We start from the raw sequence: 20,203 nt of genomic DNA, 5'->3' as shown, positions 1-20,203 counted from the left end.
TCTGCTTTGTGACTGCATACACCTGCGGTGGAGAGCTGCCGGGGGGATCAAAGGCGGGACGACAGCCCGGGGGGGGAGGACGCCGCCCCGTCCCCTCAGCCCCTTCCCGTCACCGCCCCTCAGACGCACCTCACGCTCTGCGCACGCGCAGCCCGGGGTGCCAGGGCGGGCCGGGGCGGGGCCAGGCACGTGCGCGCCGGGGCGGTGCCGGTACCGGGGGAGGCGGGGCCCGGTCTGCCGCGCGTCACGGCCCCGCCCGGCCCGCGATTGGCCGGGGCGAGGGAGGGAGCGGGGCCGCGCCGGGCCCCGGCGTGTCGCAGCCAAAGCGTCCCGGCCGCCCCCCGCCGCCCCCGCGCCGCGCGTTCCGCCCGCAGCGGGGAGCCGAGCTCGGCGGGCCGCGGGCTGCCGCCGCCGCTGCCATGCGGAGGGGAGGCGGCAGCAGCAGCAGCGGGAGGGGGTGACTCCTCGGCCGTGCCCCCCCCCCCCATGAGACTGTGGCTGGCCTGGCTGTGCTGCTACACCCTGTTCCTGTGGGCGCTGAGGAGGAGGATGTGGTCTGGCCCTGCCAGGTACCTGAGGAGCCCTTTATCCAGGTCTCTGTACGCCAACGTGATGGGCAGCCACGGCCAGCCCGCCCCGGGCGCCAGGGAGAGCCACCAGGTACGGCCCCTGAGGTAGTCCCCTTCCCTTCCCTTCCCTTCCCTCCCCACGGCCGGCCGGGCCCGGCAGGGCAGTCGCGGTTCCCCCGGTTTGAGGGCGCCCTGAGGGGGCCCCGGGCCGGGCAGCGCCCGCCTGAGCCAGACAAAGAGAGGCGACGGCCGGGGCCTCCCGGCGAGAAAGTTGGGGTCGGCCTGAAGCGCTGGGGAGGTGTGGGGGGGCAGGCCGGGCTGCCGCTCTGTGAGCGCTCGGTGCCAGCCACAGCGGGGGTGGGAGGCCGGCCCGGTGTCCCGAGTGCGGTAACGCGTCAAGTTGGGGGGTCAGACTGCCCCTGGGGGGCTAAAACCTTCGCTTTGCTTCCTGTGCTGGCGAGGTCTGCAGGTGGTGTTGCCTGGGTGGGATTATAAGCACAGGGATGTTTGGTTAATAGGTGTGTGTCTAGAGGAAAATAATCTGAACCGGCTGCAAAAAGTGAGCAGCTGGGAAACTACCGAGCTCACGGAGGCCTTGGAATGGTAGGAGGTGGTAGACTAGAAACGGGTTTGCGATGTGATACAACTGCTCTAAAAGGTTAGTGCTGTACTTGGGCAGTACAGGTACGTGGATCATTGCTCTGTGGAGCAGTTAGGTGCTGTGCAGTGCTTTGGGGATACGACTGCGTGTGTTCGCATCTGTGCTACTGAAAACCTGGCAGGAGTTTAGAGGGGCTAGTAGAAACTTCTACAGTACTAAACAAAGGTATTGACTTATGCTAAGAAAAATATACATAGCTAAGCTAATGAAGAAGATAGCATAAATACTTGAGGACTGTTGTACAAAGGAAAAAAAAAAAGTATACATTGTAGTCCTCCAAGCTGAGGAGAAGTTTTCCACTTCTGAAGTTGTTTTAGTGCTCTGGGTGGAAGCTGACTGAGAATCTTGCTACCAGGTGACCGTATTACTGGGGTTTAATGAATACGGTCCGCGTTCGGATCATTCACTGCATATGTAGAATGACAGAAACAGAATTTAGATTTACAGAAAAAACTTCTTTCTGCTGAACAAATTAAATTTGCAGATCTTTTCTGTTGTTAAAAACTACACTAGAAAGACAAGTAAATCAAGAAAATATTGCTGTGGAGATGACTGTCATTCACAGGTAAATTGTCTGCAGTATAGTCTCCACTTGTAATTTATTGGGTCTGGATTTTTATTCTAATATATCAATCATTTAGTAAGTTGAGTAAGACAGTTACTGAGTTTGTAAGATTACTCGTAAGTAAGGTTTATAAGAGGAGGCCTTGGATACTTGCACTCTGCAGTTTTACTAATTTTGTTAGTTTTGCATAAGTTAGATACAATTTTTTTCTTTTTACTAATATTAGGTGAGAGTTGTCAATATTTTTTATTATATATCCTAATATTTCTCTTCAGATTACGTAGTGCTGTAGCTTTTCTACTGTTGCACTATGTCACAAAACTAGTGGCATGAAAAGAGCTCTTCATATATTGGATGTGAGGAAAAACAAAAGTAATCTCTGCTTTGAGGAATTAGTTCTAGAATAAAACTGTTTTTCACCACTTCTGTTATTTGAAAATTGGATTGTTTTTATCTGGTGTGTTTTTTTTCCTTGCAGTTTGTTGTCATTTCTAATATTCTCTGGTGTTACATAGATAGTTGCACATGTTTTAGCCAGTAAGCTTATTGGCAAACTTAACCATAAAGAAGAAATTAGAGGAAGGCTTCAAACAATGACTAATTTCTGGAAATAAGCTTCTCTTCTCACAGTTGTCGCTGTTATGCCCATGCTTTTATGTCAATATACATCAATGTTTGGAAGACTTAAGGACAGGAGTTGTAGGGCAGCAGCTGGTTTCCTTGGTCAGACCCTGAAACTGCAGGTAACAGGGTTCGGTGCAGAACCAAGTTTTATGAACTCGAGTAAGGCAAATGTGTAGCGGTATTGCTTATGGGTCAAAGTCCATGTTTACCACAGCTCTGATATTTGGATACATTTTCTTCTCTATTGAAAATGGCAACACAAGGAGGCACTTGAAAAGTGCCTGCTGTAGCTAGGCAGCAGCCTCCCAAGTCACTGCTGCAGCTGACACCCATCCCTGCCTGCTCCTCAGCTCTGTGGATGGGTCATTTCTGCCAGCTCTTGAAATTGGTTTCTAGAGATAGATGGGCAAAGTATGCTGGCTGCTGCTTTAGTGCTTTTTAACAGTTTGCTAAGGATCCTTTTCGAGACTCACTGGTCCATGCTGATTCATTCAACTAGCACTGTGCTGCAGTGAGAAAAGACTCAAATGGGTAAATCAGCAGTCTTGGGGGTCCCAGTGCCAGGCTCCAGCACGTGGTGCAGGGTTTCTCAAACTCTGGGTTTTAGAGGAAAGGATCACTTGTGATACCTGCAAGCATGCTTGAAAGTACTGCTGAGGGCCTGATTCTGCAGGAAACTTGGCCAGTGTGAAAGCGGTTTTCAAACTAGACTTATGAAGGTGTATGTCTGCTCCTCTGCTGAAGGGTCTTGAAACACCTTCCCACTTAGAGACTGTTTGATGGAGCCCCTGTTTATGAATCCAGCATGTAATGGCCATCTTGCAGCTGCCTGCTCCCCTCCGCTTGCTGGCACTGGTATTGTGACACAGCAGGATACTGGACTAAGAAACCTGTACCGTTATTATTCATGTTACAGTAGTGACTGGAAGTCCCATTGTGCTGCTGAGCACTATAAATGTGCGTTAACTGACCTTAACCTTGTTCTCTCCCAACAAGGTGCAACAAACATGAAGAGAACAGGATGTAAGCGTGTTTTGCGTAGTATGACTGTAGAGATTTAGGCACTTAATTTTGCACGCTTGCCCCAGCTGACCATTAGCTGTCCTGCATGCATTTTTATGAGATTCTGTTGAAACTCTCCATACCTTTCTAAGATACTTGTGACTCTATCTGCACCATGAACAGTTGCAGCCAGATTGGGAGCATCACTGCAAGATCTGAGGGGATGGTAGTAAATATTAGCTATAGGCTATAATTCTTGATATTAGAATATAGATTGGCTTTAGAGATTATGTGGGAAGGGCTGTCAATAACTCTGCAGGAGTATGAGAGAATGTAAAATAATAGCAATTAAAATAGTGTTTAAAACTTTTTTGTAACTTCAGCATATTGAGTGAATGTTTTTTTTAGCTTGGCATTGCAACATAGCAATGAACAACCTTTTTAATTTTATACTCCACGCTGGCATTCCAGAAAGCTGCAGCATTAGAGATGGAGGTGTGTAAGGTGGGCTTGAGGGTCCTAAACTTCAGAATTTTTATAGGTCTGTTTTGTTTTGCACAAGTCTCGTGCATTTAAAATAATGTAAGCTAGGTGTTAAAGAAGTTTAGATGTGCCTTACACGTGGACTATTAGGACATTCTTTATGACTTTACCAGCTAGATTTGATAGCAAGAAGAAGCATCCTTTTCCTCAGAATGAGCTGGATAGCAGCTGGCGTCTCAGATTTGGCGTAGTTTGTATAGGAGTGGTTATTGCCAAGTAGCATGAGGTGAAAGGAACCGTGAGCCCATTTTAACTTGGGCTTCATATTCTACAAATCTAAAAGTATAGAACTGTCTGTCAGCAGATGTTGATGACTTCTTCGATGTGTGAACCTGATTACTTTTTTAGTAGAGTTGATGGGAGAAGGCTCCTTAGACAAAATTGTTTTGAAAGACTTGTGGACCTGCTTTTTGGGTACTGGTAAGTGAAGAAATGTAGTCCGGCAGTGATACATGACAGAAGAGCTGTTTAAAGTATAGATTGGATTTTCTATCTATCTATTTTCCTGGAAAAATATTGCAAATGTACTTCCTGATTTCTTTTCAGAGGATGTGACAGGTTCAGAGTGAGTTGGAATACATAAAACAAGGTTATCCGAATTCATACTATTTTACCCATGTGGTGGTGTTCCCTAGAGGACTTGTGTTTGGTTTCTAGGGAAGTTGCTTTGTAAAATTCTTCAAAGTACAGGGTAATGTGTAAGACAAAATGTGTTACTTCTAGTGAGTCATCTGTCCTCAACTGATTATAGTTCCAATCTAAGTTAAATTAATCTTGAAGCCTGTTCAAAAGTCTGTAGGGAAAACTAAATTTTGATATTTACGGAAATTGATACTAGTTTTCTGTGTGTTCTGTTTCTTTTTAACTACTTCTATTTTTATATTGCTGCTGAACATTTTAATAATGCTTTGTTTCTTTCTCTAGTGGTATGTCTGCAACACAGAGCAGTTGTCTGAATCCCTTCAGCCTATTTTTGTCCAGAGTTACCTTGACCAAGGAACACAGATCTTCTTAAACAACAGCATTGAAAAATCAGGCTGGCTGTTTATCCAGCTCTATCACTCTTTTGTGTCCTCAATTTTTAGCCTCTTTATGTCTAGAACGTCTATCAATGGGTAAGTGAAAAGTCTATCTTGGGTAAACTAAATACGTTTTGAATTTTTTTCAGGTGTTCATCCCTATTCCTTGATCTGCCAGTTTTGTTAAACGTATACAGTTTTCCCTTTGCCAGTCTAATAGATCTGCAAAGCCCCATTTTGCTCTCCACTTAAACCTTCCTAATTAACGCCATTTCCAGTATGAGCAGGGCAGAGGGTGTATTTGCAATTAATAACAGTCAGAGGACTCTACGTGTATTTTATAACCATTACTTGTCTTATTCCAGAGAATACTCAGAAAGAATTTGAGAGTATTCTTTGTGTTAGATAATGTGTCCTTCTTCCCTCTGTCTTTCTTCCCCCTTGCCCTTTTCTTTATCTACTGCCATACCTATAGCACGTGCTGTTGTGATTGTCCTTGTAGAAGGGGGCTGTGTCCAGTCAGTTCTGTATTACATCTGAAGTTTGTGTCCATGTGTGCTGCTAAACTAGGCAGACTGCTACACGGTGCAGAAGTTGCTGAGTGGTGTGTTTTGTAACGTTGATGTGAATATCAACTATCTTCTTTCTCTTATTCTTTAAAACTAAATTTCACCCTGGTTTGTGTGTAAGCTATACTGGACGGTAGCTTCTGATGTGGCATGTTTGATGAAACATAATAAGGTGGGAATAGAGAAGTTATAAAACATTATTCTCCTACTGTTATTGCATTGGTCTCATCTGCCATCAGCTACAGAGGAGTTCAGCTGTTCACGGGTGCTTTTGTATGTTTTCCCAAAAAGTCATTGCTTTTTCTGCTTACTTCTCTTTTGCTCATTGAGACACATGTTTACCAGTTTTAACTCTATGAATAATGTGTTCTGTTACATTTACCTCTTTTCTCTGCCATCCCCACCTCTGCACCTGCTGCATACTTCGATGCAGTCTGGTTTGAGGATAGTGCCTGGCTGCTAAGGCTAGGAAAATAATCTTTCTCTTTATTTTCTAACCAGATGTCTTTGTGAGCTTTCCTGTGGTGTTTTTAGTTGCTTGTAGCTTTATGTAAAGGTTCTTTTGGTCTCCTCATCTTCCTTTCTCTTCCTGTTTTTTTTTCAAAGGCTCTCCAGCGCTTTGAGTTACACCTTGTAGTGCTGTTAGGCATAATAGCCACGAACCAATTAGACAGCATGGACTGACACAAGTGTGCTGCAAAGGGGTTGTACTTAAATTGGCTGTATTCTGTTTATTTTTTATATATATTTAATATCTTGCTTTAGTTTCTTCTATATAACTTTGTATAGTGTGTCCTTTTTGGTGGTGGTGGTTTTGTTTTTAATAGCCGATCTTTCCTAGGCCTCTTATTTTTTTCAGATTTTTTATTCTTTCATGCTTTTTCTGTTTACCTTTTTTCCCCCTTGGTCATAAAAGAAATCTGTAGATTGTATTTTTTTAAATTTAACCTGCTATCCAACGTTGGTTTAAATGATTTTTTTTTTTTTATCCACCTCTAGTCTGTCACTGACCAGTTCTTTCTTCCTCTTCTTGTTCTGCTAACTTTCATCTTCTGCTATGACAGCTGAAATCTGTCACTGTGTAGTCTTCAAACAGTTACAGGCGGGTATGTCATTAACTTGATCCGTAAAGAATCCAGCTGTCACCTCTACCCAATTCCTTAATGAGTTGTCTATTTTTTATTCGACAGCTCTTGTGTTAAATGCAGAAGGATCTGCAGATAGCTGCAAAAGCCATTGTAACATACAATTAAAAAGTCGTCTCTTTTGCCACTCCAGCAGTGTTACCCCCATTCTTTCTTTAAATCTCTTCCCTGGCTTCCCTCCTATTTCCACATCCCATTCCTCATTTCTTGTGCATACTTCTGTCTGCAGTCATTGTATTTCCTCTGCTCTCTCCCTTTTTTCCTTTTTTTAAGGTAGGTGGGAGAGATTCAAATCTGCAAACCTGACAAATAAGGCTTAGCCTTTCTCTTTCTGTCTTTCTCTCCCCCCTCCTCACTTTTGTGTGTGTGTGATCATCTTGCGCTGCACCCAACGAGCCCTTTCTTTCCTGATTAAATTCCTCCTGAAGTCTTAGCCACTATAACTGCATGTAGCTATGTGACGGATCTCTGACAAGTGGAGGGCAAGTTGAACTGGATTTAAAATTTACCTGAGCAGCGACCTTGTCTGTTTTGTGTGACTGATTGCTGCCAAAGCACATTCTAAATTACTTCATTGTCCTTGTTAAAGTTTGTATGAAATTGGACATTTCTCATCTTTACCTTTCAGGCTGCTGGGAAGGGGCTCAATGTTTGTGTTTTCCCCAGAACAATTTCAAAGACTGCTTAAAATAAATCCAGAATGGAAATCCCACAGACTTCTCGATTTAGGGGCTGGGGATGGAGAGGTTACTAAAGTCATGAGTCCTCACTTTGAAGAAATCTATGCCACAGAGTTGTCTGAAACTATGATATGGCAGCTTCAGAAGAAGAAATACAGGTATTGTACTGAATACTTCCTACATTGTGTATTTCAGACATTACAGCAAAATCATCTTTGTAATATTTTATGAATGTTCAGTGTTTTCAGTCAATTCTTCTCATGTTTGATCATTATGGAAAGAGCTGACCTGTACAAAACAGGGAGAGCGAACACATCTGATATTCCTTGTTATCAGGACTTTTGCTATGCTGATGTTTCCTGTTACCAGTTAAGACAGAATTGGCAACAACTGTGTTGAAGTCTTTCTTCATAGTTTGCTTAAACTGCTTTATTCAAGACAGTTAGGAAGACAAAATTCAGATACTGATGAACGAACAGTACAAAATTGCAAGAGGAAGGAAAGCGACTGCAAAGAAAGCAAGCCAAATCTTGATAATAGATGCAGATTATTCAGGTATCTCTAATGACTAGGAAAGGAGTGCTCATGGATTACTGTGTAAAGAATCTTTTATTCTAGTTACGTTTAGCTGCTGCTGTTAAGACTGAAGAATATTTAGTAATAAAAACCTCAGCACTTTCAGAACGTTGTTGTACACCGGTCACAGCTCCTGGAGGTTCTTTCAGTCTTGTTGAGTAATAGCTAGTATTTGGGGCACTGTGTCCCTAGACTGCAACCCAAAGAAAGAAGGAGCTGTAGATGTCTTTTCTTCACATGTCCTTGAATGGAAAACTAACAGCAACTGGGTTTGCACACAGATAAATCAGAGTGGATAAAATGCTGCAAGCCATTAATCATATTTCAGCTTCGTTTTTCCTTGCTGTATATTCACTTTTATTCTAGGACATCACGCTTTTATAATACCTGCGCTTTTTTTTTCCTTTATTGCCTGAAGTTTATAAGGCAATATAAAGGTGTGGATGAATATATAGCCATGCCCATTGTTGATTAGTTTTTCTTTTCCAGGAGACTAGAAAGACCATGTCTGCTTTTCCTCATTGCCTAGTTGGCTGACCTTACCTGCACTATGAACACATCCGTAGGGAATTTTTATCCTTGGTGGGTCTCTCAGAACTCAGCTCTGTATCTCTCTCTCTCTGTTTGTAGGGTGCTTGGTATAAATGAATGGCAGAACACAGGATTTCAGTATGATGTTATCAGCTGTTTGAATTTGCTGGATCGTTGTGATCAGCCACTGACTGTATTAAAAGATATTAGGAGTGTACTGGAGCCAACTAGAGGCAGAGTCATTCTAGCATTAGTTCTGCCATTTCACCCGTATGTGGAAAATGGTAAGTACAGAGATTAATAGCTATTCACACAAATAAAGAAAGCTTTTGTAGGTTGTAGTATCCTGAATTAAATGTTTTAGTAAATAATTGACGTGTGTAAATGACTCTTACAAATAGCTTCTAGGGTGCATGTTCAGAAGTATGAAATCATAGGTAAATAGGCCACACGAGGTAAGATGTTTTCTTAATTCCCCAACATACATTATTGGCACCAACAAAAAGCTCAGATATTGAAGTTACATATCCTGTTCTGCAGGTTGCCACATTTGAGCTGTGTTGGAGCAACATGGGAAAACTGATCTCTGATTAGGGCCCTCTGCTGCCTTCATATAGGTAACCCCAGTTGTCTTTAGCGACCATTGAACAAATCCATCAGAACTGTCTGTAATACTGAATGGAGCAGCTTAGCTCGATTTGTTTCAAGTGTTCCAGATGAACTACACCTAAAAATTCGTAGGATGATAATGTTCGCTGTCCAATATGAGCTCTCAGAATAAAATATAGACCCCTACTAATACAAAATACCAACCATTATTAATACTTTATTAGTAACTGGAATAAAAAGTAAAATTAAGTGCTAAAATTCCTTTATTTCCTGTAGTTGCATTTTGAAGAAATACATGAGAGACTTTTCAAATGAATCTTTCCTTGTGACTAAACCTCAAAAGAGACTAAAAACTTCTTTAGATGCCTGTGGTTGGGGGGGGGTTCAGATTGAGGCACCCTAAAGGTGATTTGAGTTGTAGAAGGCTGGTGTTCATCAGTCATTCTTTGGATGCTGCCTCTCCTTGACTTTTCAATGGAAAGGCATGTGTGCACAGAAAATACAGAACTAATAACCTTAACATTCTGGAAATTGTAAATGCAATCAAAATGAAACTATTTTTCTCTTTTTATATGTCAGTAGTATTTTTTGGGGGGAGGGAGGGGAGGACACTGCAAAAAGAGTTTTAAGTGTAAAAATCAATGGTGTCAGTTGAAGAATTCCTTAAAATACAATATTTGAGCATATAATTTTGTAGATATTCTAAAAAGTAGTATGTCTTACATGAGACGGAGGGTTGACTTAGGCACCTGTATGGTATTTTCAAGCACATTTGGTTACAACGTCCTGTTGCTGTAACGTGGAACAATTTGATTTCCTTTCTTTAAAATTCCGTATAACAGCCATGTCTTGCTTGACTTTCATCAGCATATTAGAAGCAGAAATTGAGAAGTGATCTGGGTGTTTGTTTCATTTGCGTGACTTCAAAGCTGTGTGCCATGGTGTTTTGCAATCACTGTTGCACACCGCATCTACTTTTCTACGTGTTGTTCGGTAACCATGTGATAGGCCACATGCAACTTCCTCACTCAACAGGAGGTGGGGAAATTAAGAAAGAAAAAACTACTTCGGGTCCATTTATATTTACCACTAACTGCCTACTGGGAAAAGAATAGGATATTAAATTTAAAAATCCCTGGGGAATGGAAACCTGTCCTTTGGTTGTTGAATTCAGAACAGATTTCAGCTTCTAACAAGTAGGAATGACTAAGACTTCTTGTAAACCAAAGTCAGACTCTAGTTTGTGCTGGCGACTTGTAAACGATTAGTCACTTTCTTTAAGACAGCTTTGTTTCCTTTGCTTTTTGTAAGTCTCAGCTAGCACAGTGATGTTCTTTTTTTTTTTTTTTTCTGATCTGCAGGGTATGACAGAGTAGCTTTAGTATGCTTTTATCAGTTGAGGCTGTTCCAGTTAGCAAATATCTACTGAAACTTTAAACATACTCCGTTTGCCTGTTTAGCACTGACCACAGATACTTTACCACTGATATGGGCCCATATAAACATCTCTAGACAATGCGAGTTACCTCATGCACAAGTTAGTGTCATTCCACTAAAGCTTTCCTGCTTAAGATCTTTTCAGCTATAGTCTAAAGAAATAGTGAGCTGCCAGACTGTCTTATAACTCCTTACTATCAGCTAATTAAAAGTCTGGACCTGCCAGGTGAAACTTGTGAATTTTAGAGGGGGGAATAAATGGAGAAGGGATTAGGCAGGTAAGGTGTTTGATCAGTGTATAGATCAGTTTTTAGAACTGGAGACCTAAAGATAAATTTCAATCAAAAAAAGATATTTGGGTTATTACACTTAATGTGAAGGTAATTGGAGAAACCCTCAGTGTGAACAGTATAAAGCCTGCTCTAAGAGAACAAAGCAAGGTGGAGTAGGAGGTATAATTTGTTTCTGTGCTTTCTGTTTCTGGAATTACAGTGACACCTAGAGTCCAAAGTAGCTTAATCACAAATTAAGCTCTCCAGAGGAGTTTTGTTTTCAATGTATAGAACAACAAGTAAATGCACTTCCTGTGCATTTCTAAATTTGTCAAGCCATACGAATCGTATGGTATCATAATAAAATGTTATTGTGTGAATAGTCTAACTTTGGTTTTGGTGGGCATCCCGTAGGGTGATCATAAAATGCTTTATATTTCCTAATATAGACAGTGTGTGTGTCTGTGCATGTATATATATATGAAGGCAATATTAGATAATCAGCCTGGGTTGTGACATTTTCTTTTTGAGCAAATTAATGTTTCTATGATTGATTAACATGGACAAGAAGAGGAAGGTGCATTTTTCATCTTCCTGAAGTATTTAGTACTAAATTGAGCTGGAAACAGGGTCCATCTAGTACTTACTTTGTCTGATTTTTTTCAGTTCTCATGTCACTGAAGTGCAAAATGTGGCTTCACTTGCTAAACAAAGCCTTGCTTTATTTAAAGGATGACAAAAGATGTAACTGTTCCTTAGCAGGGAGAATGCCTGATACCAACAGGTCTCTTCTGAAAGTGCTGATTTGTAGATTGGCTAGGTAGTAACTTCTCAGTGTACTTCTGTTTTCATGCCTGTATCTGTTTGGAACAGGCACACAGAAGCAAAGATTGGTGCTACAAGTAACCCTGACTTTGGATGGTAGGATTGGAAGAAAGGGGGTTGTCTGTCTAGCAGTTGAATTTTGAAGTTACAGGAGCAACCTTTTCATGACCACCACTTTGCTTTCCTCAGTAAGCTAGGACGAAGTTCCCAACCCAAATGAACTTTACAATGATAGTACGTGCATTTATATAATCTGTTTTTCTGCTTGCCTATCCACAGAACATGTATGTTTTGCTGTTTAAGCTACTGTAAGACTCCGTAACTATTGATCTATGTATCCATTATAACTAACATGACTGAAAACAGAATTTCACCATGAAATTAGTTTATTTTCTGATGGTGTTGATTAATGTACATCTTACACAAGTGTTTCAATTTGCATACAAGAAATACATGTAAATTCATGCTGAATGGGAAATAATGTGTAACATAGGTCATCAAAATCATGTGCATTGAACATTGTCTGTTTAGAAAACACTATGAAGATCACTGCCCTGTAAGGTTTTCTCCTTTCTTTTTAAAGCAAAGTAAGTCTGTGAAGAAGCTTAACTTCTTCATCTGCCTCTTTGGTTACACTAAAAATGTCCAACGAATTGGAAATGCAGCACATACTCATCTGTTCTGGTAAACAGTGTCATCTTCCAGATGATCCTACGGGAAAAAGAAATGTGGAAGTGTTTACTCACTGATGCAAATGTTTATTGTTATTGTTTTGAAAGGCAAAACTTTTTTTGAGGCAAATTCCATCTCTTTATTGTTTCAGTAAACTCCTTCCCTCCCTACTTATCTAATTGCATTTGTCTGTGTGGTACCTGCAGGATTCTAAACATGTTTCTTTTCCTTTTGGCTTCTCCTAATCTTCAAAGAGCACAGAGGCAGTAAAACATGCTTGTTATTTTCACTATGTTTTTATCTGACACTTAAACCAAGCACCAGGTCAGCAGGGACTTGAAGTCTTTAAAGGGATAATTACAGAGGAAATCATTTGGCAATACAGAGGTGAATAAACTAAAAATGTTTAGAGGAGGAGTGTTTGACTTTGTATTCTGTTTCTTTTTCTTTCTCATCACATCTCTGAAATAGTGCAGCATAAACTTAGAATGTGAAAGAATTTTTAATGTTTCTCTAGAGAAACAGATTTTTTTGAAGGATGATTTTGAAGCTGTTTTCATTGCTTGCAAATACATGTGATTTCTAAAATTTTCTGTAACTTACCTGGCATATGCAAAATTACTGTCATATAGTTATTCAAGATTACTGGCCTAAGGTTGGAATGATGAAATAAGCTGTGTGGTTTTATCCAGTGTGTTGAATACTTAGCTTAGGCTACAGAAGTTTAAGTGTGTGGGGAAATATCTGTAAGAATGTTGTAGAGTTTGCTGAAACTGTTTTGTTTTTCTTCTGTCATCTTACTCTTCTGGACTAAGGGAACAAGAGGAACTGCCATTGAAATATTTTCACGAATGAGCTCTAATGGGTTTGTGTGTTTTATCACACAGTCCAGAACAACTTGCTGAAACCTATTCTTGGCAAAATACAAACTTAAAGGGGCTTCATGAAGTGTACATACACATTTTTAAAGGTATATGAAAAGCGCAGTGTGTATATACACTCATATTTAGTTGTGTATATATATGTAACAGCATATAACATACTGGCATCACGAGCATCTCTGATACAAAACTGTCTTGCTTTATATTTTATTTTTCCCCAGAAAGGATGCCTAACTTGAGCCCTGGTATTGTAGGCCTTTCGTGACATGAAACTTTGTGTCCATCTGGGAGGAAAAGACTTTTTATTCCCAGACAACATATGTGTCCTGGTTCTAGCCATATTGGAATTAAATGTTGGATGGCTTAGGAAATGGAAGCTTTTTTTTTGATTCAGTACTGAATCTGAACTCAGCTGTCAGTTTTCTGCACATGCAGACACAGCATATATGGGAATATCATAATCTGTGCTCTTACATTACAGATCATGTGTGTGTTTCTGCATAATGTGAAGGTGTGTATCTGTCCCAGGAAAAATGTTCCTGTAAATTGTCTTGATCTCTTCTTGGTCATGTAGAATCTTTGACTATTGCGCAGAATACCTTTTTTTTTTTTTTTTTTCAAGAGACCTTAATCAACTTTAAATAAGAAAAAAATTTAGTTCCAGAGGAAACAGAAATGGTAAATTCTTAAAAACTGTTAATTCCTCTCTTCTCCCACTTTTTATTCCCCATACCAGTAGAAACTTACAGGCTGTCGGGAGTGCTCAGCGTACCTCTGCTTTTGAAGTTCTTGGGCAATTGCTTGAAAAATTTTTCGTCCGCTAGTGATTTTCTGCAAATTATGTAAAATATTTTAGCTTAGTATTATGTTTGAGGTTGGGAGAAGCATCATTTTCTAGCATCTTTTTGTAATTCTGATTTATTTTTTTTTGCTTGTGTATGTGTTTGGAAAAATTACCAAATAACGCTTTAGGACCATATAGTTAGTCAGTCAAGAAGGGTTTAAATTGCATTAATATTACATCTCTTAACATGTATACCTTCTTTAATAGATATTTAAATACTATGGATTTTTTTCTTTAATTTAAGGAATCATGGCAATAAATGGTCTAAATAGACTTTTAAACTAGGGGTTTACCTGAATGCACCATTTGAATAAATGAAAAAATCAATATTGAAAACTTATTTTAAAAAGGAGTTCAAACAACATTTTCTTGCAAGCAAAACCTAAGGAAGCTGCGTGTAAAGGATGATCCTTAGGTAGATTTGACTTTATCCTGTATCCAGATAGTTACAAATTAACTAATTAGTTAAACATTAGGTAAATGTAAAATCATTAACCAGCTCTGTACAAATCTGAAGTGAAGCCTTAACAGCTGTATATGTCCCTTTAACTGAGTCATCAATTAATCACAAAATTGATATCAGATATGTACTTAAAAAAAAAAAAAAAAGGCTCAGAATCACAGATAAAGCAAAGTGATAACATACACAGTTCTCTGTTCTCTGGTCTTCATTTCCACTTTTACTTAGCAGCTTTGGTTTTAACTAGGAGGAAGGAAAAAGAAGATTGAAACATAAAATGATATAGCAACAGCTAAAGTAGCAGAATAGTTGAGTGGTGCCCTGTTACAGTGGAAAACAGTCTGTAGATAAGTAGATATTAGATCAGCTTATACCATTGGAAAAAAAATCAGGCATTTAAGGCCTTTTTCATCTTCTGGTAGTAGATGTTTCACGTATCTTTGCTTTGAGTACAATGGAACTTGCTTGAAGCTACCTAGTTGTCAAAAATAAACCAATTTACATCATGGATACCAGGTTTTCTCCTGAGAAAAGGCATGATTAATTCTTTCCACTATATGACTTCAGGTAGTTTTAAGAAAACAAAACAACATCAAAAATGAGTGTCCTGTCTTTATATGTAAACAGCCATCACTGCAGCAAAGAGCCATTTACCATGTCATACCACACAGGACTGGGAAGTCCTTATTCTCATGTCAAAGTAATTATTTAAAGATTCCAGTTGCAGCTTTGGGTGTTTGTTTTTAACTAAATTCAGTTTTATTCTAGAAAAACTAAGTATCTGGTATTGATATAATTTTAACTGTATGCATTCTATTGTGTTTGTTTCCTATATCCATAAAACTTCCGCCAAGTCTCTGATACATTTAAATTTTTTTTACCACTATCTTCTGTACATGTACAGTATATGAATACAATTTCATCGTACAAGCAAAGTCAGATTGCAGTAACTTCGCAGCTCACAAATATTTGGACATTAAATTTAAATTTTTACTTTTAATGGAAGCTAATTCACAAAGTTTATGACTTGCAATGGTAATTTGTAACTTTGCTGTTTGAGTGTGCCTTGACTAAAGATAGAGTCTCCAACCTGCTGATTAATACACTTGGTGTAATTTTAGTTTTATAATACTGTTATTTTAGACAATTTACTTAAAATGTGGTTGCTATTTAGAGTACAGGTATGGGTTCGCAGATGTGTGCAGCATATGAACTTCAACCGAGCACCTTTTTAGAACTTAACTGTAAAAGTTATGGAAACTAGGAATGTCTTTTATTCTCTTTATGGAGATGCTAAGACTGCTAAGGTAAATAATGAACAAAAATAAGTTAAATAACGAACAAAATCAGTTTGAACCTACCTTGTAGACTATAAGGATTGTGCATACAATAGTGGAGTATAGAAGTAGTAAGGTTGAGATGATGATCATGCAGTTAAATTCTTCAGTGCTATGCCTCTCTGGTCATTAAGTAAGAGTAAGTATTAGAATAACGGACGGTTCTCCTGATTTATGTAATTTTCTTAAGACTCTGCATTTCAGCCCCCTTCCTTTGAGGAATTAAAAAACTTCACACGCATCATTATTTTTTGATTTATTTTCAGTCTGAGTTCCCTAGCAAGATCACTTTTGTTTCTCTGAACGTTTGTAAGGGCAATGAAGACTTGTTATTTTTGATTACGATCCCATTGAGGGATAGATGGAGAATAGAGTCCAGTTTTCTGCTCTAATAAAGGAATATCTGAATAAAGCTTACAGGCTTTTGTTTTCAGAAATACAGTTAGACAGGGGAAGGAATTAATACAGCCGGATTATTATTTTCCCTATTTTTTTCTATTTTAGCCATGTAAAACTGAAATGCAATTAATGTAGCCTCATCATATTTTAGTTAGAAGGCAAACACTACAGAAGTACAGAACTAAAACATTTTGCTCGACTTGGACCAGTGAATCCCCAGTTCTGAAACCCTGTGCTCTGTTGAGCATATTTCTACTAAACGACAGTTTCTCTGCTTCTCGTTTTCTGTTGATACTTCCTTTCTGACAGCCATTAAGGTCTGTATAAGGGGATGTAGAGTATGGTTAGATAGTACAGAGTACAACATTTTTCTGCTCTAGAATACTAGAGTAATGATGGAGCAGTCTAACCAGCAGATGCCATTAAGATGGTTATTTGTAGAATCCCTCCATAGTTTTACAATTAACAGTTTAAGAAACTCATACTACTCCTAACTGCTTTGTTGGTATTTCAATCTTAAATGCCACTTTTGAGAGTATAATAGTATTTGCGAAAGAATTTTATTTTATGATTCATTAAGGATGAATAATCGACTGACCTCTTTTTGTTAGAACGGTTCCATTTCCTGTTCGCTTAGAATGGGGTGAACTTGAATCTGAAAATGCTATTCCACAAAAATAAACAGCATTGTCATTTACAGACAGATCATTGATCTGAAGTGCAATGCTATTTTCTGATATTTGTACTTTGAACTTCTGATCATTTGTGCATTTAGGAGTGCACAAATCCTCATGCTTGTTAGTAAAAAACCGAAACCATAGAACTTGAGGCTTGGACAGGGAGCATTCAGAGGCAGAGAAAGCACACGGTAGGGACACTGTTTGGGTGGAATATTCAGCTTCCTGATATCTGGGTTGTCTTACAGTGACTTGGCATGTATCTGCTGCACCTGTTGAGAATAAACAATGAGGGGTAGTTAGATAAGCAAGGCATAATCTAGAAAGAAAATAAGATGCTTATGGTTCATGCTAGAAAAGGTAGGTGGAAAGGGGAAAAATGTTTTTCAAACTTTGATTTTTTTAAGATGGATGGACAAGGTAGGTGACATAAATCTAGATGTTCAGTGGTATGTCTCTCCAAAGGTTTGTTTCTCCTCTACTCTTCCTGATGTGGGAGTAAACTGAGGCAGCCTGATTGCAGGTAGTGGAAGTGTTGTAAATGGAGACATTTAAAACTTAGCAATTTCATGACATTGATTAGAATTCATAATAGATCCTGGATATGCCTTCAGTTCGTGGTACATACTGACTCTGGGTTTCTAAGGATAACAATGTTGCTTGTTAGTTCTGACATTTAAAAATGTGCGTAGAGAAAACAGGAAGTTCAATCCGGGAAGAGAATTTTAATTAAGGAACTGAAATGTTTAATATGACTGGTCTGGGAGATTTATTTTATGTTTTAAAGTCCTTACTGAAATCTATAATTTAGATACTTTTGATGTGTCTAGTTTTATGCACATTGCTTAGTTATTTAAACAATAGAATGAGGATTATGCAGTGAAAATGAATGTAGTAGCTTACCAGCATCCTTTCCTGCTTTCTAGAAAGTACAAAGTTAGAATAAAAATAAACTGAAATCTGTGTTAATCTATTGCTGATACACAATTGATAAGCCTGTCTACTGCAGAGAGTCAATGCTGTCCCTTTATCGTTTTTCTCACCAAATATTTTATGGACCAAATCCAAGCAGATTCAGTGTCTGTGACTTCTACGGGAATAAAGTTAAATTCTATTTCTCCATTGGGTGAACATCAGAGCCATTCCATAGCAGCTACCACAACCCAAAGGCTCTACTAGTGTAAGGTAGTGTAAGTGTGAAAGGCAGTAGGTTGTGCTCCTGCAGTTGATTGCCTTCTCCTTTCCAGCTAACTCTAGTGCTCTGGTTGACCTTGCAGAGCAGAACATCATAGCTTCAGTTCATACAGATATTGTCTGCTGGACTTTGTAAACCTTCCTTCCAAACAAGCACAGCTGCACTGAAACCATGCTGTTGCTCCTGGAGCACTCTTTACAGGAGAGTGCGGTAGGGTTTCACCCAGAAATCATAGATTACATTTCAGAATTACGGAATAAAAAGCATTTGCTAAGTCATTTCATTTGGAAGTTGCCTGAAGACAGCAGAAATCAGCTCAATTCTCGGCAAAACTTTTTACTACACTTACAGCTGTGTTGCAGATCATAACCACAACATATTCAATCCTGTAATTTCTATTAGATGAGAAAATACAAGAAGTTTAAAAGATGTCTTACCAGCACTGTACAGAATCCAGTTGAACGCCAGCATTAGCATTTTCTGGAAGTTGTTGAAAGATGCCATTTCTTGTATCTCTCTGGAAATGATTCTGCTTGAAGGAAGAGGAACTTATGAAATTTTTGGAGTTGCAGAATGCTCTGTATCACGCGATTTAGAGCTTCCTGTTGAGAAGGGCTTTTACTATTGTATTTGGTAAACTTGTTAAAGGTACAGACCAAACCAGAAAACATTTCTATTGTTTGTGGATGGCATTACTTTGAAAGTGGGTGAACACTTTTTACTTTTAAACTTGGGAGTTGTGCGTGTGGTCCTTCAGGTTGCTTTTTTAGATATAACAAATGACAACACATTTCCTGATGTAATGCATACGTTCAGCTTTGTAATTTTATCTGGCCTTAAGCTGTCTTTAGTGTATCAGCTAGTAAGTGGCTGTGACAGCAACAGATTCTGTAGTCATCCCTTATCTAACCAGCATGGTGGTTTCCTAGCAAAAAAAAAAAAATAACAGCAAATGATAATTTTCAACTTGCTGTCTCTATTTACTGTAACTATCCTGAAGCCATCTTTGGCCAGACAGTAGGCATAAAGAAAAAAATTATAATGCTGAAAAACATCTTCATTAAATTGTCTGTCTGTCCGTCCATGTCTGCTGAACACCAGCCTCAATAAAGGAAGGTACTTTTCAGCCAGTTTTGGAGCTGCTAGTTAAAAATGTAGCCAAAGATAACCTTAAGAAGGAGCCTCTTCTGAACTCTTGGGGGGGGGGGGGGGGTGGAACTTGGGGGAAAAAAAATGATCTATCAACAATTCTACAAATGGCTTGTCAACCTCATATTTGGAGTGGAATGGAATATAATGTATAATATAATTTGTTTTTAAAAAAAAGTCTGTTTTATAACTGAAACAAAACTCTTTTCTTTTCTCAGTAGGTGGCAAGTGGGAAAAGCCCTCAGAAGTTTTGGAAATCAAAGGGCATACTTGGGAAGAACAGGTTAATAGCCTGCCAGAAGTTTTCAGTAAAGCTGGTTTTGCCATAGAGGCTTTCACGAGACTGCCATACCTTTGTGAAGGTGATATGTATAATGACTACTATGTACTAGATGATGCTGTCTTTGTCCTGAAGCCAGTGTAAGTGTATATGAAGTAAATCTCCAGAATCAGTCCCAAGAAGCAGCCTCTGAAAGAGAGTTTTGATTTACCGTTACGTAAAGGGAGGGAATTTGGGGTATTGCCGTGCTAAATAAATACCATGTAAGAATTTTAAAGGCCAAAATACTAATGTATTTCTTTGTAGTATTTAGGAAAAAAAAGGGTTTTGTTTTATTAAACAGATTCTTCAGTTGAGAATCTTTGTTTTTAACCAGCTCTTAAACCAACAATGCATTCTGCAGTCCGGCAGTAATGGGGGATACTTTTTTTACACTTACCTGCAACAGGGATCAGATCCAAACAAAAGCAATAGTCCTGATAATGAGGAAACTGATACAATGTGAATTGTTGTTAAAGAAATCAACTGAAATCTGGCAATAAAGTTATCCATTCAGTTCAAACCTTGTTGATTATAAACTGTTGAAATGGATATTCTTCCATGCTAAGTTACTTTCTCTCTTACTGTCATTCTTCATGTTTTTATTCATGCTAATAAACTTTTTTGAGATGACTTTTTGCAT

The 20,203-nt window shown here is 39.1% G+C and overlaps 2 protein-coding genes across 4 annotated transcripts; one reads left to right on the top strand and one right to left on the bottom strand.

The window, feature by feature from the left end:
• Window positions 1-264: 264 nt before the first annotated feature.
• Window positions 265-20,193, top strand: METTL9 (methyltransferase 9, His-X-His N1(pi)-histidine). Of its 2 annotated transcripts, none has more exons than XM_013177057.3 (5): window positions 265-660; window positions 4,889-5,079; window positions 7,326-7,535; window positions 8,584-8,768; window positions 19,463-20,193. In XM_013177057.3, exons 1-5 carry the CDS (start codon window positions 487-489, stop codon window positions 19,663-19,665), a joined length of 963 nt encoding a protein of 320 aa, XP_013032511.2. In that variant the 5' UTR covers window positions 265-486; the 3' UTR covers window positions 19,666-20,193. The 2 variants fall into 2 exon arrangements, with proteins under 2 accessions (XP_013032511.2, XP_047923453.1); XM_048067496.2 differs by having other exon boundaries at window positions 272-660; window positions 19,460-20,193.
• IGSF6 (immunoglobulin superfamily member 6) lies at window positions 11,996-18,668 on the bottom strand. 2 transcript variants are annotated; one of them, XM_013177059.2, is made up of 6 exons: window positions 18,530-18,668; window positions 16,819-17,169; window positions 15,846-15,943; window positions 14,671-14,727; window positions 13,928-14,011; window positions 11,996-12,338 (listed from the first exon to the last, which is right to left on the bottom strand). In XM_013177059.2, the coding sequence occupies exons 1-6, from the start codon at window positions 18,594-18,596 to the stop codon at window positions 12,300-12,302; spliced, it is 696 nt and encodes a 231-aa protein (XP_013032513.1). In that variant the 5' UTR covers window positions 18,597-18,668; the 3' UTR covers window positions 11,996-12,299. The 2 variants fall into 2 exon arrangements, with proteins under 2 accessions (XP_013032513.1, XP_013032512.1); XM_013177058.2 differs by having other exon boundaries at window positions 13,953-14,011.
• Window positions 20,194-20,203: the final 10 nt, after the last annotated feature.

The sequence above is a fragment of the Anser cygnoides genome, chromosome 15 (assembly GCF_040182565.1).
Source record: "Anser cygnoides isolate HZ-2024a breed goose chromosome 15, Taihu_goose_T2T_genome, whole genome shotgun sequence".
Classification (NCBI taxonomy): domain Eukaryota; kingdom Metazoa; phylum Chordata; class Aves; order Anseriformes; family Anatidae; genus Anser; species Anser cygnoides.
The sequence above is the reverse complement of the archived record's forward strand: the minus strand, read 5'-3'. Positions and strand labels throughout refer to the sequence as shown.